The sequence below is a fragment of the Globicephala melas genome, chromosome 16 (assembly GCF_963455315.2).
Source record: "Globicephala melas chromosome 16, mGloMel1.2, whole genome shotgun sequence".
Classification (NCBI taxonomy): Eukaryota; Metazoa; Chordata; class Mammalia; order Artiodactyla; family Delphinidae; genus Globicephala; species Globicephala melas.
In genome coordinates this window covers 77,657,627-77,678,635 of record NC_083329.1, presented here as the reverse complement: position 1 = coordinate 77,678,635, position 21,009 = coordinate 77,657,627, and the positions used below count along the sequence as shown (strand labels likewise).

Genomic DNA, 21,009 nt, shown 5'->3' with positions numbered 1-21,009 from the left:
AAGCAGAGGCTCTGCTGGCATGTGTAAACCTTGTGGAATGAGCAGCCATTGAGGCCAGCACCTCCCTATAATCATAACCCCCTAAACCTGTCTCATTCAGTTATTTCATTCATTCATGGACCCTAAGAATTAGCCTACCTGCTTTACTTACCACCACCATAAACTGCTTTCTAACGAACAGCTTCTTTCTACCTAGCAGTTTCCTAGTAGCATAATCGCGATTCGAGCAGTTATAGAAAGAACTGGAATGAAATTTATTCTCACTCTGGAGGTTGGCTGATGCGTTTAAACATTCTTGAACTACGAGAGAGAAAGGAGATGAAATGGAGGCGGACTAACAGGAGGTGGGAAACCGGTGGCAGACGGATGGCAAAGTGGCTACAGGGTTTCATCCTTTCCTTTTCAAACACCAGGAGCCACCCTAACCCAGTGACGGGACCAGGAAAGAGGCAAGAAAGGGGGCTGGTGAGCCCTGCAGCAGTTGCAGATGTGGCCCACCTGCCTCCCCCGCCCCATACACACTAGGCAAAAGAACAGAAGAAAATGGAGTTTTCAGGGCTGTCAAGCCTGACAACGCAGGCTTCGGTAAGTCAGAGCCTGCCCTGCTGAGGCATTCCATGTGAAGAGCATTTGAGAGTAAGTCAGAGCATCGCTGTATTCTCAGTGCTCAACTACTATAAAACCGCCGCTGGAAAAACCTTAGTGCAACCGATAACGCTGTTGTCATACCTGTTCCACCAAAATTACTATCCAGTAAAATTAACGATTTGTTTCTTTTCTTCGTCTTCTTTCCTTTTTCTGTGGTACTCTCAGCTTCGTGAACGCGCTCCACATTAAACCACAGTGAAACGCTGAAACCTTCCGACAGGTGTGGCCAGCAGTTTTGTCCTAGCAATGGCAAGTGGACGGGGGCTACATGCCAAGAGGAAAGCAGCTGCTGGGGAAAACTGTCACTGTCACCCTCCTTCTTGCTCCGCGAAACTCGTGCTCTTCTTAATAACCCCATGGCCTTACTGTTTAGAATCGTGGGACACTTTTGTGAAAAAGATGAAACACCATTGCTTAAATTTGGAGTACGCAGCAAAGGGAAGGTGAGATACTGTGAAGGACTCATAGTAATGTCACTTTCAACAATTTTCAGAATACCCAGAAGAAGAATTTCCTAGAGGAGAAGAAAACCACACAAAACTTTACAATCATGTTACAAGGTACATAATAATCTTGAAAGTCAGGTTATAAATGAAAATACAAACATATACATATGCATATCAGCATTCCTATTTAAATACCTTCCTATCTACTATATCATTAAAATATTCATTTTTTGTGTGTAGTTAAGATAAAATATGAAACAGAGGTTTCAGTCCTAAAATATATAATCTCTTGTGGTTAAAACCTAAAAAGTTATGAGTTGGTTTTAAGTACTAGCAATTAAATACAATAATTATATCAGGAATCATTTCTAGCAAAGAAAGATGTTTATTTCCAAGTACACTATAGTTGCTTCTATCAATTATTTTTAAATGAGGGATAGAATCAGAGACCTTACAAATGCTTCAGATTTCTAAATGGCATTTACAGCATGACTGACTTCACAAAGTTGAGTGCTCCGTTACTTTCCACCTTATTTTACATGTCTTTTCCCTAATCAAATAAAATTTCTTTCATCTCTGTTTGGTAAACTAAAATAAGGTTTTTAGGTTTATTTATAATTACAAGTTTTTGGTTAAACTCAAACAGAGAATGTACAGAAGAGATGACAGGAAACAAGTATTTAATTAAAGGGAAAAGCAACGACTAAGGAGACAAGTAAAAAAATAGAAACGATTAACCCAGTACAATGCCCTACCCATGCATAAAATAACATCTAATGTTGATTATTACAATGATAAATGAACTCAGAAAAATAGAATAGAAACATTCCATAAATATACAGTCAGTTCTCAATTGTCTACATGAGTGGGGTTTTTTTAACATGTTTATTGGAGTATAATTGCTTTACACTGTTGTGTTAGTTGCTGCTGTATAACAAAGTGAATCAGATATACATATGTCCCCATATCTCTTCCCTCTTGCGTCTCCCTCCCTTCCACCCTCCCTAACCCACCCCTCTAGGTGGTCACAAAGCACCAAGCTGATCTCCCTGTGCTATGCGGCTGTTTCCCACTAGCTATTGGTTTTACATTTGGTAGTGTATATATGTCCGTGCCACTCTCTCACTTCATCCCAGCTTACCTTTCCCTCTCCCCATGTCCTCAGGTCCATTCTCTACATCTGCTTCTTTATTCCTGTCCTGCCCCTAGGTGCTTCAGAACCTTTTTTTTTTTTTTTTAGATTCCATATGTATGTGTTAGCATACGGTATTTGTTCTCTTTCTGACTTACTTCACTCTGTATGACAGACTCTAGGTCCATCCACCTCACTACAAATAACTCAATTTCATTTCTTTTTATGGCTGAGTAATATTCCATTGTATATATGTGCCACATCTTCTTTATCCATTCACCTGTCGATGGACACTTAGGTTGCTTCCATGTCCTGGCTATTGTAAATAGTGCTGCAATGAACATTGTGGTACATGACTCTTTTTGAATTATGGTTTCCTCAGGGTGCATGCCCAGTAGTGGGATTGCTGGGTCGTATGGTAGTTCTATTTTTAAGTTTTTTAAGGAACCTCCATACTGTTCTCCGTTACACTAGTGGTTTTTGACCTTGTGTTCCACAGAGCTCCCTCGGGGTCTACAAAGCTCAAGTGGGGTGGTGAAATGGGCAGGGCTCAGAAACATCCTTCAACCTTGCTTCAAAGACAGTAGCTCCAAAGTTTTCTGTTTTATTTGCTTATGCTTCTAGTCAAGGTTTCATTATAAAAATGGGTTTCTTAGCAAAGAACGGTCTAAAAATCACTAAGCTGCACCAATGGACAAGTGATAGAAGATAAATGAAGAGTGAGTAACAATTTTCTTAAAGAAAAGGGTAACTCTCAAAATGGTTATAATTACTTATAATTATCTTTAGTAATTAAAATTATTTAGCATTTCTTAAGCACAAAGACTTGGGGTGGAATGGGGTAAAGGGACTACAATCCCAATGATAATGTCTAGCTAGCCAAAATTGAAGCAAAATGGTTAAAACTGTGTAAATAACAAAATAATCGAGAAGTCCACACACAATAACATGGAGCTGACTATATAATAATTACCACATCAAAAGAGAGAGCTTAGTGATTTCTAAATAATAAAAAAAAATTCTATTAGTTATCAGTGAAAAAATGGCAAATTATAGCATATTTACTGTACAAGGAGATTTCTCCAGAAATATTCTCAAAAGAAGGGTTAGCTCTTCCGAACATGTTCTTGAACTCATCAAAGATACCAAAAGATCCACCAGTACTCTCTGGCATGCTAAATTAAAGAAAGAGAGAAGGGGGAAAATTAAAGCCAATATACAATAATTAAAAGAACGGAATAAGCAATTTCACTGAAAGAGATCAAACACTATTGTCACATCTTGAATGGATTATAAATACTCTAATAATCCAAAAATCTGCTGAAGAAATAACAATACAATTAAATGCAAACCAACTAACCAACTGACAAACAACAACAAAACCACTTTTCTTAAAGATTGGTTAGCTCAAAGTAAAATAAAGGTATTATTTAAAGAAGCATAAATTAATACGGTATTTCTTAAATAAGCTGTTAGGTACCATAAAATAGTCTGCTACCTTCTCATGTTGAAAATGTTTAATTTATGATTATAACTTTCTAAATAGAAAATTAGATGACATAAGTAAAAGTGGAAGTATTAAAAATTACGAAAACACTAAAATATGACAAATGATTAGTTTGAACACTTTATTCTATCACGGGGTTTACTATGAAATATAATTGGTAATACACAAATTCATAAACTGTCTAGAGTAAAATAAATATTTGTAGCGTATATTACAGCGATCGAAGTATACTTGCATGCATTATCTCAGCCAATCCTAACCAAAATAAAGTCCTACAAAATAAATATTATCTCCCTTTTGGACATGACAAAATAATTCTGATATAAAACCTGAGAACAGAAGTTATGTTTCAGCAACATGTTTTGTAGAAGCAGTGAACTGATACAGTAGCGTAATGGTAGACATATCTAGAAATAAACTTGCAACAAGACTATAAAATAGCATGGACTTTATCCTGTAAGTAACATCAATCAGTTAAAGGTTTTAGAGTAGGAAAATAACATGATCAATGTAAAGTGTATGTGCTTAGATTTTTTTTTCCAGTTCAAAACTAACAGGCTCCAGTTCAAAATGGGGGAATAGAGATATACACATACATATACATATGCCTTTGTCTACCACCGAAAAGTCGCTGAACTGAAAGTTCAGAATAACAAAAAGGAAGAAACCCATAACAGGAAAAAAGTGGGGAGGCAGTGGGCATTGGGAGCAGGTCAAGTGAGAGATTTAAAAATATTTCTTGAAGATGGAAGGAGAGACAGATAAAAGAGAAAGCTGCAGCCCAGAATCTCTTTGAATTACAAAGGGGCTCAGAGGAATGAAGAGCCGATCTGTCCCAAATCTGAGGAGGAAGTAAGAACGGGGTTGCAAGCACAGGGATTAATAAAAGGTCTGTCTGTGACATCCACCTCTCTCCTTGATTCCGAGTAAACAGCACGGATAAGTCACCTTTTACCTTTATGCCCGAAACCTGTAAACTCTTCTCAAAAGAAACTGAATGGCTTCTGCCAAGAAAAAGCTGAGATGTATGGTGGGATGTTAGCATCAGGGCTACCAGGTATAACTGTAAAAGTCTGCAGACTGGCCGAGTTGCCTAACCAAGGGGAAAAATAGGAACTGAAGAGTATACAGAGTACCCAGAGAACTCCCAATACTCAACAACAAAAAAAGAAACACCCTGATTTTGAAAAAGGGTGAAGGATTTGAATAGACATGTCTCCAAAGAAGACATACAGATGGCTAACAAGTACATGAAAAGATGATCAACGTCACTAATCATTATGGAAATGCAAATCAAAACCACAGTGAGATACCACAGTGAGGAAAACATCAGACAAATTCAGCAGGGAGACATTCTACAGCATGATCAGTCCTCCTCAAAACTCTCCAGGTCATTAAACAGGGAAAGTCTAAGAAATTGTCACAGCCAAGAGGGAACCTAAGGAGGTATGACAACTAAATGCAATGTGAATCCTGGCTAAGATATTTAAACACAAGAACATTAGGTACACATTAAGGCAATCTGAATAAATTATGGACATTAGTTAATAATGATATAACAATATAGGTTCATTAATTATAGCAAATATACTAAGGTTAATCTGGGTACTCTGTACCATCTGCTCAGTCTCTCTGTAAAGGTAAAGTTGTTGTAAAAAATAAAGCTTATTAATAAAAAAATTAAAAAGCAATCTACATTAAATCAAAATAAAATAAAAAAATGATTTTTAAAAACCTGAAGTACTGATGTATGCTACAACATAGATGAAAATATTATGCTAAGCGAAATAAACCAGTCACAAAAAAACACATACCCCATTTACATGAAATATCTAGAATAGGTAAATCTGTAAGACAGGAAATAGATTAGTGACTGCCAGGGGTTGGGGCACGTGCGTGGGGGAGGGTGAAGGGGAAAGGGGGAGTGACTGCTACAGGGTACGGGGTTTCTCTTGAGGCGATGAAAATGTTTTAACTTGGACAACTCTGAACCTACTAAAAAACACTAAACTGTATACTTCAAATGGGTGAATGGTATAGTATATTAATATATCTCAATTATATCACAAATATATCTCATGTATACAAGTTATATCTCAGTAAAGCTGTTAGAAAAGATAATGGAATAGAATTTCTCAGAGCTAAGCTGGAAATAAGTCTTCAGATCAAAAAAGTCCACTAAGTGCCCAACACAATAAATAAAAATATACCCATACACTAAGTAGATGGGGAAGAAGGGAAGGCTTTTCCTTACTGTGTAATCCCAATTAATAAATGAAGATGGAATGATGGAAACAGAAAATTACTATTTGGCAAACCACCATATTAACTGTTTCAGTCAAGAGTCATCAATGGATGCTAAAATGAGTGGGTTAAAGTATGATGAAAAAAAGGATATTTCCATAGCCTTAAGTTATCTCCCCATAAGAAACTTACTAATTATAAAGAGAAAATAGTAACAATGGAAACACCCGGCAAAACACCACCTTAACCAAGTGATCAGTCAACATCACCAGTAACAAGATACAGATATCATGAACCCCTAGATATGATGCACTGTGAAAAGGCATAGCCATCACTTGTGAGGTATGCATGCCCAAAATGCATAACTTGAATTTGATCATGAGAAAATATGTGACAAACCCAAATTAACATTTTGTGTATGTTGGCCTTAATTCTCCAATTACAATTTAGGTTTCTCCAACTAAAATCTAGGTTTCTATCTAGTGTATATAATATAATCATATTACGTATTCATTATGAATTTGTCAAATGTCTGTGAAAGTACAGAGTAGAGAGTGGGCACTCAAGCAATACCTGATCAAAGCAGCAATACAGGGCTTCCCTGGTAGTGCAGTGGTTGAGAATCTGCCTGCCAATGCAGTGGACACGGGTTCGAGCCCTGGTCTGGGAGGATCCCACATGCTGCGGAGCAACTAGGCCCGTGAGCCACAACTACTGAGCCTGCGCGTCTGGAGCCTGTGCTCCGCAACAAGAGAGGCCGCGATAGTGAGAGGCCCGCGCACCGCGATGAAGAGTGGCCCCCGCTTGCCACAACTAGAGAAAGCCCTCGCACAGAAACGAAGACCCAATACAGCAAAAATAAATAAATAAAATTAATAAAAACGTCTACCCCCAACAACTTCTTTAAAAAAAAAAAAAAAAGCAGCAATACAGTGTTTAGACTGGGCTACAGTCCTCGCAATGCCACTTCTATGTATATGACCCTGAACAACTAATTTGGTCCCTTGGAATTTAGATTTTCCTCTCTATAAACTCAAGATACTTATACTATGTCTACCACATTGGATGGTTCTGAGAAACAAAAGAGATGATACATATAAAGCTACTTTTGAAACCACACAGCACTATGCCAATGGAAGCCATTATTGTCAACTCTTCATTTCACATAGCAACAAAATTATTTCAAAGCTATTGTTTAAAACAGTTTCAACGCACCTTGAAAATCAGAATCAGTCTGTGTTAAAATACTCAAGAACCCTCCTAAAAGATTTTTCACAGTTCCCTGAAGATTAAAAAACAAAACATAAGAAATTAAATTTCTTACCTCATGAAAGCATGAAGCAACTGCAATATCATAATAAATTACTTGATAGTCTACTGTATACACATTTCTAGGTATTTTAAAATAAGTGGAGAGAATGCTATGTGTAGGATTATACATAATTTTCATTTTGTTTTTTATGCTGTTTTGTTTTCTGAGTTTTCAAAACAATGACCATATATTAAAATTAAATGCAATTTTTCAAATATTATCCACTCTCAGAAACATACTAGGATTCTTATTAGTTAGCCAATGACAACATTAATGTTTATGCTACTTTGGAGAACTATGGAAATAGGAGATTTTTAGAATATCACTCGTACTAAAAACATACATTAAGGTATTATAAAAGGTAAGTAATCATCTCAATTTTCAGACAAGTTGGGTTATATATAAACAAAGAGATGAGTAACTGGGGCATGCGTGTGGTAAATATTGATCACATTTAACTAAATACATCTTTTACCTGTTGCATGAGTAGAAAAATATTCTTTTCTTTCTGCCTGATGATTTTCAAAAAACTCTCAAATACGTGGGAAAGCACGTCAAGTTTGGCTTTACCAGCAGAAAGCAAATTTAATTCCAGCGTACAAATCTCAGGATAAATTATTTCCCCTTGAGTGAGGTTTTCAAGTAAGTCATTTGGACTGCTTGATGCACTGAAACTTTCTACTTCAGGCTTTAAGTCTACCCCTAAAAGGGGGAAAAGAAAAGATTATTTTTATTCCCTAAACATTGACAAAAGATTTCAAATCTCGTTCATCATTTAGGAGATCTAGTGGCACAAGTGCTATTTATAAGAGGCTCACAAAACCTTTTGCTACTGCTTGACTTTTGATTACAATAAGTATCCTGCAAACTCAAATCATATGGATATTTTGAAGATAAATGAGTAGCCTTAAAAGTAATTTTGATCTTCACTAGAACCACGAATATTATCAACTGTAATTTTTACAGACCTGTGACAGAGGTTTAACACACTCCTTTGACACAACTGGAACAAAATGCTATCCCAAACTTTCTGATGCCAAAATACCTAAATCACAGGGTAGTTCATTTGTTTGCCCATAACTCTGTGAAAACAGTAGGTCTGGCTATTGGTTGGATGAATTTTATACTGTGTCTTCTTCATAAGTGAGAAACAGACAGACTTTCAATGAATTTCAATTTCAAGTACTTTCAATGAATATTACATTTTGGAAATTTTAACTGTTATGCTCTTTAAAGAAACTGCTGTACTCTTTTAAAGAGTTCATATAGGTAAGAAATGTATAAATTTCTACCTAGACAAAAATTCTTTAAATTAAGGTCTATTTAGCAAACTTACAAAAAGGAGGAAATCTATCATTATAAAATCATGTCTGTACTCTGATAAAACTAACACTGTTGGGACTTCCCTGGCAGTCCAGCGGTTAAGACGTCGTGCTTCCATTGCAGGGAGCGCAGGTTAGATCCCTGGTCAGGGAACTAAGATCGCGCATGCCACACAGTGTGGCCAAACAAACAAACAAAAAAAACTAACACTATTAAACCAGTATTTTTTCAAAAGCACCTGCTCAGGAGGTGGGGGGGAGGGAGAAGTGGAAGAAGGTGGTTAAAAGGTACAAACTTCCAGTTATAAGATAAATAAGTACTAGGGATATAACGTACAACATGATGACTATAGTCACCATTGCTGTATGATATATAGGAAAGTTAAGAGAGTAGATTCTAAGAGTTCTCATCGCAAGGAGAAATGTTTATTTCTTTTCTTTTTATTGTATCTATATGAGATGATGAATGCTAACTAAACCTACTGTGGTAATCATTCCACAGTGTGTCAATCCAACCACCTTAAACTTACACAGTGATGTGTGTCAATTATTTCTCAATAAAACTGGAAAGAACGTATTAAAGTAGTTTAATGAATCAAGTAAGCTACATGACTACATATATATGTGTGTGGCTTTCAATTCGTGGCTGTTCCTTTGTTCTTTTCACTCTCTTTATGGTAAAAAAACAAAGAAACAAAAAATACCTGCTATGGGCCCATCAAGCCCTTCCAGTAGGACATCAGTGATTATTCCCATTCGCTCAGTGGGAAAGAGAAAATAGACTTTGAGGAGGATAAACCACTGCAAACTTAGTGAAGACTAACAGTACTGGCAGAGTCACTAGATCAGCAGATTTAAAGATGGAGCCTTCCCAGAAATCTCCATATTTTCCATTCTACCCAAGTTTTAGGCCTGGAAACAAAGGACCATATGCAATGTCGTTCCATCCTAAACAAGCTGGGCTGTGGTGAGCTAAGAAGAAATCTATGCTGCAGCATCCCTGGAGGCCACAAAGAGATGTCTGCATTCCTTATATTATTTAAGCTTTATAACAAACTCCCTGCAATGCTCTTCCTGTCAATGTTTGCTGCATAGATCTTTTGTATTTAGGCCTCAACGTAAACACATCTTCAGAGACGCCTTCTCCGACCACCCAATCACTATCACATCACCCTGTTTTATTTCTTCATACTGCTTATTTCTGATACTTATTGTTTGCCTTTTCCGCTAGAATATATATGAAAGCAGGGACTTCCTCTACCCTGTATTCTTAGGCACGCGGTCAATGTTTGTGATAACAAAATATATCTCATTGTTTTAAACTGCTTACAAGAATGCCAGAATTTGTTGTCAAGAGCAAATGAAATGATGATGCAATGCACTTTTTAAATGTAAGGCAATACGATGTAAGGCCATACAAAATTCTAAAGTGATATTATTATGAACCATTTGCTAATTAATAATCTGACTTCAAATCCAATCACAAGTCCTTCAGTGATATTTTACCATCATCCCAGGTTTCACTGTCCTCAGGATTGCTTTCAGTATCTGCTTCATAACCTTCTTCTTCAACCAAAAGTTTAATACTGCAACACTGAGAATCCTCAGCTTCTTCTGAAAAATCACCAGGTTGGGACGACAATTCTTCTTCAGACTGATGACTCTATAAGATCAGTGTAATTAAAAGGCAAAAGCTGTAATGTTTGTTCATTTTTCATAAATAAGGTATTTACTACTCAAAAGTTATTTTAAGGACAGCTTCGGTATTTTAAGAAAAAAGTCTTAGGAATCAATATTAACCATTACACATTATGAAATTCACACAGAATAATTTTCTTGATTAACACCTCAAAAAATAGCTGTCCTAAAAGATTAAGCTATAGGTCATTTCAGTTTTACTGAAAAATAAGTCTAAGAAATTTCATTCTAGTTATATGATAAGAAATGACTAAAAACCACAATGAGGTAGAATTAAGTTGTACTTCTTACAACTTCATGTGAATAAATATGTATTATTTTTACATATTTGTTCATGGAAAAGATTTTTTCATAGGATTTTTATAAATAAAGTGTTTCATAAATTAGATAACCAGAGAAGAGATGAAAAATTTTCAAGGAAATTAATTTTAAGATTTCAGAATACAGTTGTCTATATACAAGCATCTCAGAAATCAAGAGTTCCAGCATTAACTCCCTGTGCAATATCTAGTGGCATGAAATTTTCCTTCTCTTATAAAAATGCTACTATTATCTTCATTTTAGAAAACACACTTGAAGAAGCTCAGAGTATTTTATCATTGCAACAGTAATAAAAGGTAAAGTAAACTTATTTTTTAATAAGTAGGTAGGTATTTTAACCCACCTAGGTATTTTGACATTTTAGGTAGGTATTTTAACATCTTCCAGTTAATCAACTGCTTCAGTAATATGATGAAGGCATTAGTAGTTATTTCAGTTAAGTTTTTAACTTATGACAAACAGTAACATAAAATATTATGGCAGAAGATTATAAGATGCCAATGTATGTCCAGACCAAGGAATTTAAAAAGAAGTTACATAAGGATAAAGGAGAGGTGACAATTAACTAAAGGTAAAGAAACATGAAAGGAGAGGGAAGTTAACTAAATATGTATCCGAGTTTCAGGGAAAAAAATTAAAATAGTTCTTTTAGAAAACAATGTTAACAGAACAACTAAAAAACTATGACTGCTATTTTCTATGCAAGTACTAGTCATTTTTAATGCTGAGTGATTTAAAATTAAAGTGAGAAGAGAGTTCTGGAAATATTAGCTGCACCAATATAGGATCAAATAAGACAGCTGCGTCACTGCCATCCCTGAATTGTTATTTAATAAACTATCAGTTTATACGTAAGACTTATCAAATAATACCTTTCCACCTAACTAGAAGTAATTCTCAGAAAATCTCCAGATTAGATGAAGAAAAGCATGTCATACTGCTCTCCTGTTTTTTATGAGATACGGCACTGACTAAATACAATCCACCCCACGTGACGGCGACACGGCCCATCGAACTCACATGACCAAATCCTGGCCCATATGTCCTAACCACATTCGTTGGTGTCTTACTCCCATCCCACACGCTTCTGCCTCTGCCAGTCACACCCAAACAACACAACTGTCAGTTATTCATACCTTCTCAGTCATAGCATCATCGTGTTCAAAATCTGCTGAATGATTCCCCAGTGCAACTCGAAGCAGGGCATCAAATAAAGGCTTTGCTAATTCTGTTTCAATCACCTTTGACTTGGAAAGATGGCTCTTCATTTCAAGCAGTATATTTTCCACAGACAAGTTCTAAGGTAAAAAGAAAAAAGAGAGAGACTAAGAATATTAACATGCTTTAAGAAAAAATTAAACAGTGACAAAACAAATGATAAATTAATAGTTACTTAAGTAAACGCTAGTCCATTTATTTGCAGTTGATATGAAATTAAAATGACTGTAAATACCTAGCGCTTATACAAACATCCTACTGTTACAATTAATAACAACATTTTAATTTATCAAATGCTTTACTCATCTTATTTGGTTTTGAATTTCAATGTACCATAAATTAATTGTATCATGCAAAGAATGTTTAGTTAAAACTTCAGGGGTTTGATTAACCATCTCTAGATTTTACAAATTCCTTCTTGGAGATTCCTTCAGACTCTAAGAAGCACTTATGTTCTAATCCTTTTCTCTTCCTCTCTTCTTTACTCCTTCCCATCTGTCCTTCAGGGGAACTCTCACTGCTTGCCTACGTTCCTCTACTAGGGGATGAGGCCATAAGGATGGATAGGAAACTGACTTCTTCCCTAAGGAATTATCTCCGTCCAATGTGAGACACAGATACATACAGACAAGATATGATGGTGACCATACGAGAGCTATAAATAAAGTTCTCTGAGTACAGAAAAGAGAGGATGTGCCTGAGAGACCTGTCAAAGTGTCCAGAGGAAGGACTGTATTAGATGAACAATGAAGAACAAGTTGGAGACAGCAGGCATAGAAGCAGAGAGAGAGAATATGCCAGACAGAAGAACAGGTACAAAAGTACAGAAGTGATGACCAAGAACGGCATCTCGAGAAGCTGTCAGCTCAGTATGGCTGATTGCAGCATGGCGAAGGACAGCAGGAAATTAGGCTAAACAAGGAAGTGAAAGCAAGACTGTGATGGGCTCTGCGTGCTATACCAAGGAGTGTCTATTTTAATTGTGAGCAACGTGGAGGCATCAAGATGTTTTAGACAGGAGGCATTATGGAGGCTGGGACTGCAGTCAGGAGAGCCTGCTGGCTGACAGAACGGTTAGGGGTGAGTTAGTAAGGAAAGAAGGGAGCTGCCATATTCGAAGTGTCCTTAGAAGCAAGGCCCGAAACTGAGGACTCCTTTTTCTCTGAGACGTGCTCTCAGGAGAAATTTGCAAAGGTGTGAGGGAGGCAGAATATGTCGGGGGAAGAAGCCAGGCAAAGATGCAGTTCCAGAATAACTGTGTAGCCCCAGCCTAATTCCAAGGGAAGCTCCGGAGCCTCAGCTGCACCACAGAAACTGGCACACACACCCCCCGCCCAGAGCCATTCCCATCAAGCACCGGCTCTGAGCACCCTCCCCAGGTTGGCCAAGGGCACTCCTTGGGAGATGCGTACAGGTGTGAGTCCTCAGCAGTCAACATCTGCAGCAGACGGTGGACGGGGGGATCAGCTTGGTAGGGGACCTGGGCAGGGCACCAAACAGAATCAACAAGGCTGAGGAGTCTGAACTTTGAAATACAATACTCATTATTACTCATCTGACATTCAGTGAGTAACTAATGCCTTTCAGAGTTGGTAAATTTGTCACATGTGGGTTCTGAATTCCAAACTAAAACGTAAGCTTCTTGAGGGCAAAAACAGGCTCATGTACTCCTCTGTGTCCGCCACAGTACCTGGTACTGTGCTAAGCATGCAGGAGCACCTCAAAGCTTAGAATCTTTGGAAAAACAAAATGACAATAGTATTACATTAGAACTTTAAACAAACAAACAAACAAATAAATATATGTATATGTAAAACACAATAGCTAGAGGAAGGACAAGTTACTACCTGATTAGGTAACTCCAATTCCATCTTCTGCTGACTAGCTCTGCTGCCATGAAGACAAATAGCCAAAAGGGCTTCCAAAAGTCGTATGCCCTGAAGTGAGGTCTCGCTTTCTCGATTCGTAAATACTTTTGCTTCCTCGGGAGCAGCTTCCGCGGCTGGAATATGTTCCACATTCATGGAAGAAATAGGCTGTGACTCCAATCTACCTAAACTGTCAGCACTCTTTTTCAGACTACCCAGTTCTGAAGGTGTGGGGTCACTTTTCACAGTCAAAGATAATAAATCTTCCTTCACAGTGACCTCAGATTGAGAAGGTCTGTGTAAATCTTGGTTTTCCTCTACATTGATATCTCCCTCCTTTCTCCCGTGCTCCTCTTCAGGACTTCTGAATAGTTCCTGTATTATCATAAATATTAATTTATGGCATACTCGGAAACCACCAAGCCTATAAAACTGTTTCTGGAAAACTGGACTCAACATGTAGATCCCATGACACATTGACCAAATGTCTGCTGCTTGGTGCATGTGTTTGGGAGAGGGCAGGACGAGGCTCTCGAGAGAGAAACATGGCAGCATGTGTTGCAAAGGCTCGCTCGCTGTACTGTCGTAGCCAGAAGTATCTTCTGAGTCATTGGCTGACTCTCTATCAGATTCTGCTTCTTTACTTACGCACAAGAACGCCACACAGAGGAAGAGGTTTATTGTGTTGATATAAACATCCTGGGTGACAGACTTCCGTTTCTTTGGATAAGCATCTTTGAGGCGGGCATAAAATTTGCTAAGACTCTGAGAATCTGAATAAGCTTGCTGGTTGTACAAAGTACTGACATTTAAAGATGACAGCTCCTTCTGTTCAAGGTCTGTCCCATCAATACCTGGAATTGAAGAATCTTTCTGTTGTTGCCCTAGGCTGATTATCAGAGTTTCAAATGCTTTTAGCGAGTGATTTCGAATACCATCTAAGTAATTTAATTCAATTATTTGGTTCACTCCATTACAACTTAAAAACAAATCTCTTATTACCCTGTGAGAGAAAAAAAAATACAAGAGCTTTTACATATAGCAACATCATTTATAAGTAGGTACATATACTATTTAAATATGCCATTGCTAAACACTACCTATTTCAACTCATCAATTATCTGGCTGAAGTCCTCAGATATGACCAGGATCTTAAGTGGCTTTCTAGTTACTTTTACATCCTTCTTCAAACACTCCAGCAGCATTTGAAAAGAACAGATTACAACGAATCTCAAGTTAAACGAAGCAACACATCTCAAGTTAAGTTAAACAAAGCATATTTTTCTCCAAATGGCAAAGTTCTCTATCAATTCTCAGTGCCACAGCCACCATCACATTTGAGATGGACACTCCGGAAGCCCGGAGGCATTTGTGTGTCCATCTGTTTGTCTGCCTGATGGATCACCCAGGACTTTTGTTTGTTTTAAATCTGTATGTCACACAGGGAAAGAAGCAAACTGCAGATCTGAAGTTTTTCAGCTCTGTCTCAGGTAAGACTCACGGATCTGGATCACTGGCCACAAATATGCCAAGGAGTTAAAACCTTTCAAAGCAAAGTCAGTTCTATTTAAACAATGTCAGAATGTCAGGAATTTTTTAAAAAATGATTGTAAAGATAATGAATGATCACAGATGGGTTGTATTTTATTATGTTTTTTAAATGGTGTATGCATTAATTTGAAAGGCCAAACTACCCATCAGAAGCAAGCTTTATTTATAAAACTATTTTTTAAGTATCAGAGTTGATAATCACAAAATCTGCAAAACTCATCGATGGGATTCTAAATTAATTTTAATTTTCTCCTTTTTGCTTAATGGTATTTTCCACATATATTGCTTAGGCAATAAATGTAGACATGGTATTTAAAAAATAATAATTCCCTTAATTTCACTCCCTCCATAAATAATTATCATTTTATGTATATGCATATTTTACCTAGTTGTAAATAAGTGGATGATATTTTTATTTTATTGATAAAATATTATAAGTATTTTTTCATGTCCCAACATGATCCTTTTAAACATTATTTTTTAATGGCTAATAATAGTACATCAACAAAATATAAAATAATTAATTTAACCTTGCCCCTGCTGTTGGATACTTGTGTTATGTCCATTTTTTTCTCAGAAATATATTTAAAACTTTACTTTTTCTTTTTCAGAGAAATTAAAATCAATGGCTCTATCCTCTTCTCTATGACCACCCCAGTAAAAACAAACAAATGAACAAATACATAAATATTAAAAAGAAAAATCTGACATGGGATGGGAATTTTTTGGTAGTTGTTAAACTAAAAATTAAATCCTAGAAAAAAAAATAATAAAGATATTCAAAAGCATACAATGAGAAAAAAATATCTACACACACACACACACACACACACACACACACACACACACACACGAACCTTGATTTAAGCAGGGTAGGCAGAGTTTTTAAATAAATCTGAACCGCTTCCTGGGGCAAACACTGGTCATGATGGCTACATACATGAGTCTGAGCTGAAGTAATGTCGAGCTGTTGACAATGATGTGCTAATTCAACTCCTCTTTGGAGCACAGGATTAAATATGTAGTTATACAATTTCCACTGAACAACAATATTGCCTTTCTGGATTAAACTGGAAATGTGACTTGCAATCTGCACACTACATAATCTGTCTTCTTCAAAAACAAAACTCTGATAAGCCTCTAAGGCATCCCATTTCCACAACAGGTCTTCAGATCCACTGCTGGGCAGGATCCCTTGAAATCTGTAAGAAGGACTGGATAAACCTGAGGAAGGTTCAGCATCGCATGCGTTTCCCTGCAGGGTCTCTTCTAATTTGGCTAGTTGATCTGAGTCAACGGTACAAATATTGCAAGCTGCTTTCTTAGTTTTTTGTGGTATCTCGGCTCCTCCTAACTGATCCAAAATAAGTTTGTTAAGAATATTTAATATATGCTGCCGACAGTTTTTCAGGGCTGGCGATTTAAAAGCATAGAGCAAAGGGATGATCACAGATTTGGGATCCATGCAACAGCATATGCCGATGTTCTGAACACCCGAGAGAATCTGGACGCACGTGCTGCTCAAGGAAGCCTGCTGCAGTAAGCGTAAACACTGGTGAGCACACACTGCAATGCAACAGCACCGCTCGGGGTAATACACGTCTCCATCTGCCGTCTCTTCAAATGGGTTTTTGGAAACTTGGTTTTTAAAAGCCGAAACCAGCAGACCTGAGAGATCTCTGTGGTGATGCATGAGGTGGGAATATTCACACCGTCTGTGCCTTTTTCTTGTACACATTGAATGATGAAGTTGCTCTGATTTCACTTTTTTGACAGTGCTCATTATTTTCATCACACTATTGATGAGGGCTTTCAAATGTTCTGAGGCCTCAGGAGGAACCCCATCTCTTACAACCAGCCACTCCATTTGAAGAACTGCTGTTTCAAGTAAATGAAATCCATGATGCTGAATGAATTCTTGAACCAGATCCATGGCTTGACTGAAGAAGAAAGGATTTGAAGCTGCACTTTGAAGACAACAGATCAGGATCTGTAAAACTCCCTCTAGGAGCTCAGGTAAAAGAAGCGCTCTATGGCGATACTTGGAAAACACAAAATCTTCCTGAACCTCTTGTAGTGTTTTCTTTTGTCTTGGTGCAAAAGGGTCGGGCTGCTTTTCTAGGCAAGTTCTAATTTTTAAAGCTGCTCTAAGCAATTCCGTTAAATTTTTTCTAAGACTTTCTGGCATCATCTCTGCCATACTAATATCTACTGACATAAGATGCAACACTGTTCGAAAAAGCATCCGTTGAATCAAAGCCACTGGTTCTTCAGTCCAACCTGCAGAAACCATCCGACTCTCCAAATTGTCGCTGAGATTACAGCAGTCCCCAAAACCCGCTAGGAACTCAGTCAGTGTGGGCACTACACTGGCAGCTAGAGCAGAATTATGATTCAAGGTAATGTCAAACTTACAAACTTTCTCTAATAAAGATAACAGAACATGACATAAGTCAAATGGAGAATTGTTCATGTGACTGATGATAGACAAGGCCACTGGCTCACTTAAAATGTCAGTGTTTGACTCCTGTCTTGGAATCTTCTCTCTGGAATTTTCCAAAGCCATGGTATCAGGAGGGGTCTGTTCTTTGGTTGATAAGTGGTCAAGCTTAGCTGTAAGGTGGTCTTCTTTAGGAGACTGTGTTACAAAATGCTGCAGCGGATGGGACCTTCTATGCTTAGTCATTACTATACTTTTGTCATCTGAATTGACTTCTGAATCTGAGGTGGAGAGCTGCGTCTTTCTTGCATCTCTTACAGAATAGCGATGGGTAGTTTTACGCTGTCGTCTGCTTTGTTGAAAAACATTTATTTTTGCAGAAACCTGACCGGCTGGGGCACTTCCTTCTAAATATAATTTTTCCTGAGTAGATCTTTGAGAACTTGAGTTCTTTTCTTTGGTCAGGATTATATCAGCTGAGAACGGTAGATTAAAATCTAACAATATGAAGAAAGAAGAAAATTTAGAATACCTTAATATGTTTTAAAACTCAGTTTGCATAGGTGATTACCCTCTTACTTATCATTCACTTTAGGAGTTTATCCTCAGTATATTTTTATCATGGGGCTGATTTCCTTTAGCCTTTTGTTATGTCTCTACTCCCCTTCCTCCCCTTATCACTTCACTTCCTTATCCCGCTCATGTTAAGTACCAGGTGGCACTGGTTCAAAGGATACAAATTGATTCTGAAAACAAGGAGAACAGTGTTAGGAAAGTAATACTGGTATTTAGCGCTACTATTCCTACCATTTTACAAATCTCCTCCGATAATGCCATTAATTAAGACACAGGGGTGTATTATATTCTCAAAACAGTATTTAGTTTATAGCCCTGATATAACTTAGAAACTTTAAGATTTTCTAAAATTATTTTCAAATCATACAGTAGATACCAAATGTTCTCCAAGACTGAGGTTAAAAGAGTTATTCATTCACAATATCTACGGCATGTGCTACGCACTGAACTAGGCACAGGTACAGGCATTCCTGTTTCATCCTCAGTGCCTAGAACCTAGGGCTGCCATGTGGTCACCACTCAACACCTATCTCTTAGGGAAATGAATAAATTTTCCATACTAATTAAAAAGATAATGAAATTGGTCTTTCCCTTTGCAATAACACGTAATAAGATCTATACAAAGATACAGTTACAATTCAGAATGAATAAATTAAAAAATCTGTAAATAAAAGACTTGTGCTTTAATTAAGGGAGATTAAAAGGAGTCTGACAAATTCCATGTATGCAAAAGATGCAGGCAATGAAGACAACTTCCCCAAAAGGACACAAATTAGATTTCTTAAGTGATTAACAATTTGTGAATTCTATAAATTAAGAAGAAAACAAGAGCAGAATCAGTGAATCAACAAATATGTAGGATAACAATATTACAAGAACTCAGGTAACTCCCTAAAAGAGAGCTCCGTATCAGAAATACACTAAAAATGCATACATGGTATTAAAATACAATTCAGGAGATTTTTCTTTTTTTTTTTCAACCTGAGATATCCTTAAGCATCTCACAATTCGCATATTCCAGAAGTGGTCAAGGGGGAAAACTGTTAACCCCTCCACTGAAACATTTAAACTAAGTTTCATATACTTAATATGATATGTATACACATATTTTTATTTTTTCTGAATCAGAAATTCAAAGTATGTAAGTGTAAAAGTATGTAAAGTATGTAAAAGTATAAAAGTATGTAAAGTAAGGGTAATAATTCTACCAAGTCCTGACGAAATATTACTTCAAATTTATCGTTTAAAAGCAACACTAGAAAAACTAAACTGCAAAAGTCATTGACGGAGTACTGGTAATGGAAAGCAGCCTTTAAAAGAAGCAAAGAATCTTTAATTTCCTTCTTCAAACTTTTCACTCTCCATTTCTCAAATACTAGGCTACACATCCGTATTTACTCCTTTTGCTGAGTGTTCTGCTTCTTCATCTATTTTCTAATCATCATTACATTCAAGGAATCCCCTAAGAAGGACCATGGTTTCTGTATTATTAAAAGAAATAAAAATTATTTGCCTAAAGAATTTTTCATATTAAGTATCATACTAATATATACCGTTCTGATTTTGAGCCGTATCAACCGTTACAGCAGAAGTAACTTTTCAATGGAACTTTTTTCCCCAGTGGAATTGTGGTAACACAGGTAATATGATAAAGAAAAGAAACATACCTGTTGCCTTTTCTAGTTGAACAGGTATCTTCCATACCAGTGGAAGGAGTGACAGAAGAAGGGTAAGGAGTTCTTCTCTACATGTCAATGCCTGTATTAGAAATAAAAGAATCCTTCATGTTCCAAGGTCATGAAATACATTAATTCCTAATATTCTGTCTTAAATTGAACCCAAAAATCCTTTTTCTTGAGAAGGAAGAATCAAGTTAACCTATTTTAAATCCAATTAAAGCTGCAATACTTTGCAACTTATAAACCCTGCCAATGACAGAAGAATGTAAGAGTATTTGACGGTATTTAGCACATTCTTGCTGATTTTTCCAAAACTAGCTGTTATTACCACCATGCACATTGTAAGAATTCCTTACCTATGAAAAAAAAATTTGCTAGGTGCAAATGAAAAGTTAAGCCCTATTAATTAGCAAACCAATAATGTAAGTTACTAGAAAAGAAAGTCTTCATGCAGTTAAATTTAAAACTCAGAGAACGCAATTTTAAAAAGAGAAACTGACATTATTAATAAAATAATATATCTAAAGAGAGAAAGATGTATTAGTGAAGGTCATCCAATAAATATTTATTGATTGCACACTAGGTCCACAGCATTTACTGTCTTACCCTTTCTGGAGGATATGGTCCAAGCCCTGCAGAAGGTCCCCTCATTTGGTCCACAGAATACATATACACAAAACAGTTAAAGAACAGAAGGCATGTAGTATGTGTACATACCCAGGTGTGGTATAGGCATTCAGTTTAGGAGTTAAGAAAAAGGAGCAATCATTATCAGTTAGAGGTGTGGAGGTGCTAGACCTGGAAACGTTGGGACATGGGTGGTCAAGGAATTAATGACAACTCAAGTTTAAATTCCTCACATCAATCAGTGGGGAGGGGGTCAGGGTGATACAATCAGATTTGCCACTACATAGAGGATGGAATTGGCAGGGAGGGGAAGGGATTGATCAGTGTCAGAGACAGGGAAACAATACAGATGAGAGATAATAATGATCTGAAGCCCTCGGATAGTAAAATTGAAAAGGAGGAGACATACTTGAGAAACTG

The 21,009-nt window shown here is 36.9% G+C and overlaps 1 protein-coding gene across 1 annotated transcript in view; it reads right to left on the bottom strand.

The window, feature by feature from the left end:
- Positions 1-21,009, bottom strand: part of LYST (lysosomal trafficking regulator) — a 176,714-nt gene that overhangs the window by 113,962 nt on the left and 41,743 nt on the right. Inside the window, exons 4-12 of the mRNA XM_060286129.2 lie at positions 19,951-20,041; positions 16,125-18,204; positions 13,696-14,719; positions 11,767-11,928; positions 10,118-10,274; positions 7,765-7,991; positions 7,193-7,259; positions 3,292-3,401; positions 730-1,162 (exon numbers count right to left, since the gene is read on the bottom strand). Of these exons, the coding sequence (XP_060142112.1) occupies positions 730-1,162; positions 3,292-3,401; positions 7,193-7,259; positions 7,765-7,991; positions 10,118-10,274; positions 11,767-11,928; positions 13,696-14,719; positions 16,125-18,204; positions 19,951-20,041 (4,351 nt within the window). The remainder of the gene's footprint in view (positions 1-729; positions 1,163-3,291; positions 3,402-7,192; positions 7,260-7,764; positions 7,992-10,117; positions 10,275-11,766; positions 11,929-13,695; positions 14,720-16,124; positions 18,205-19,950; positions 20,042-21,009) is intronic.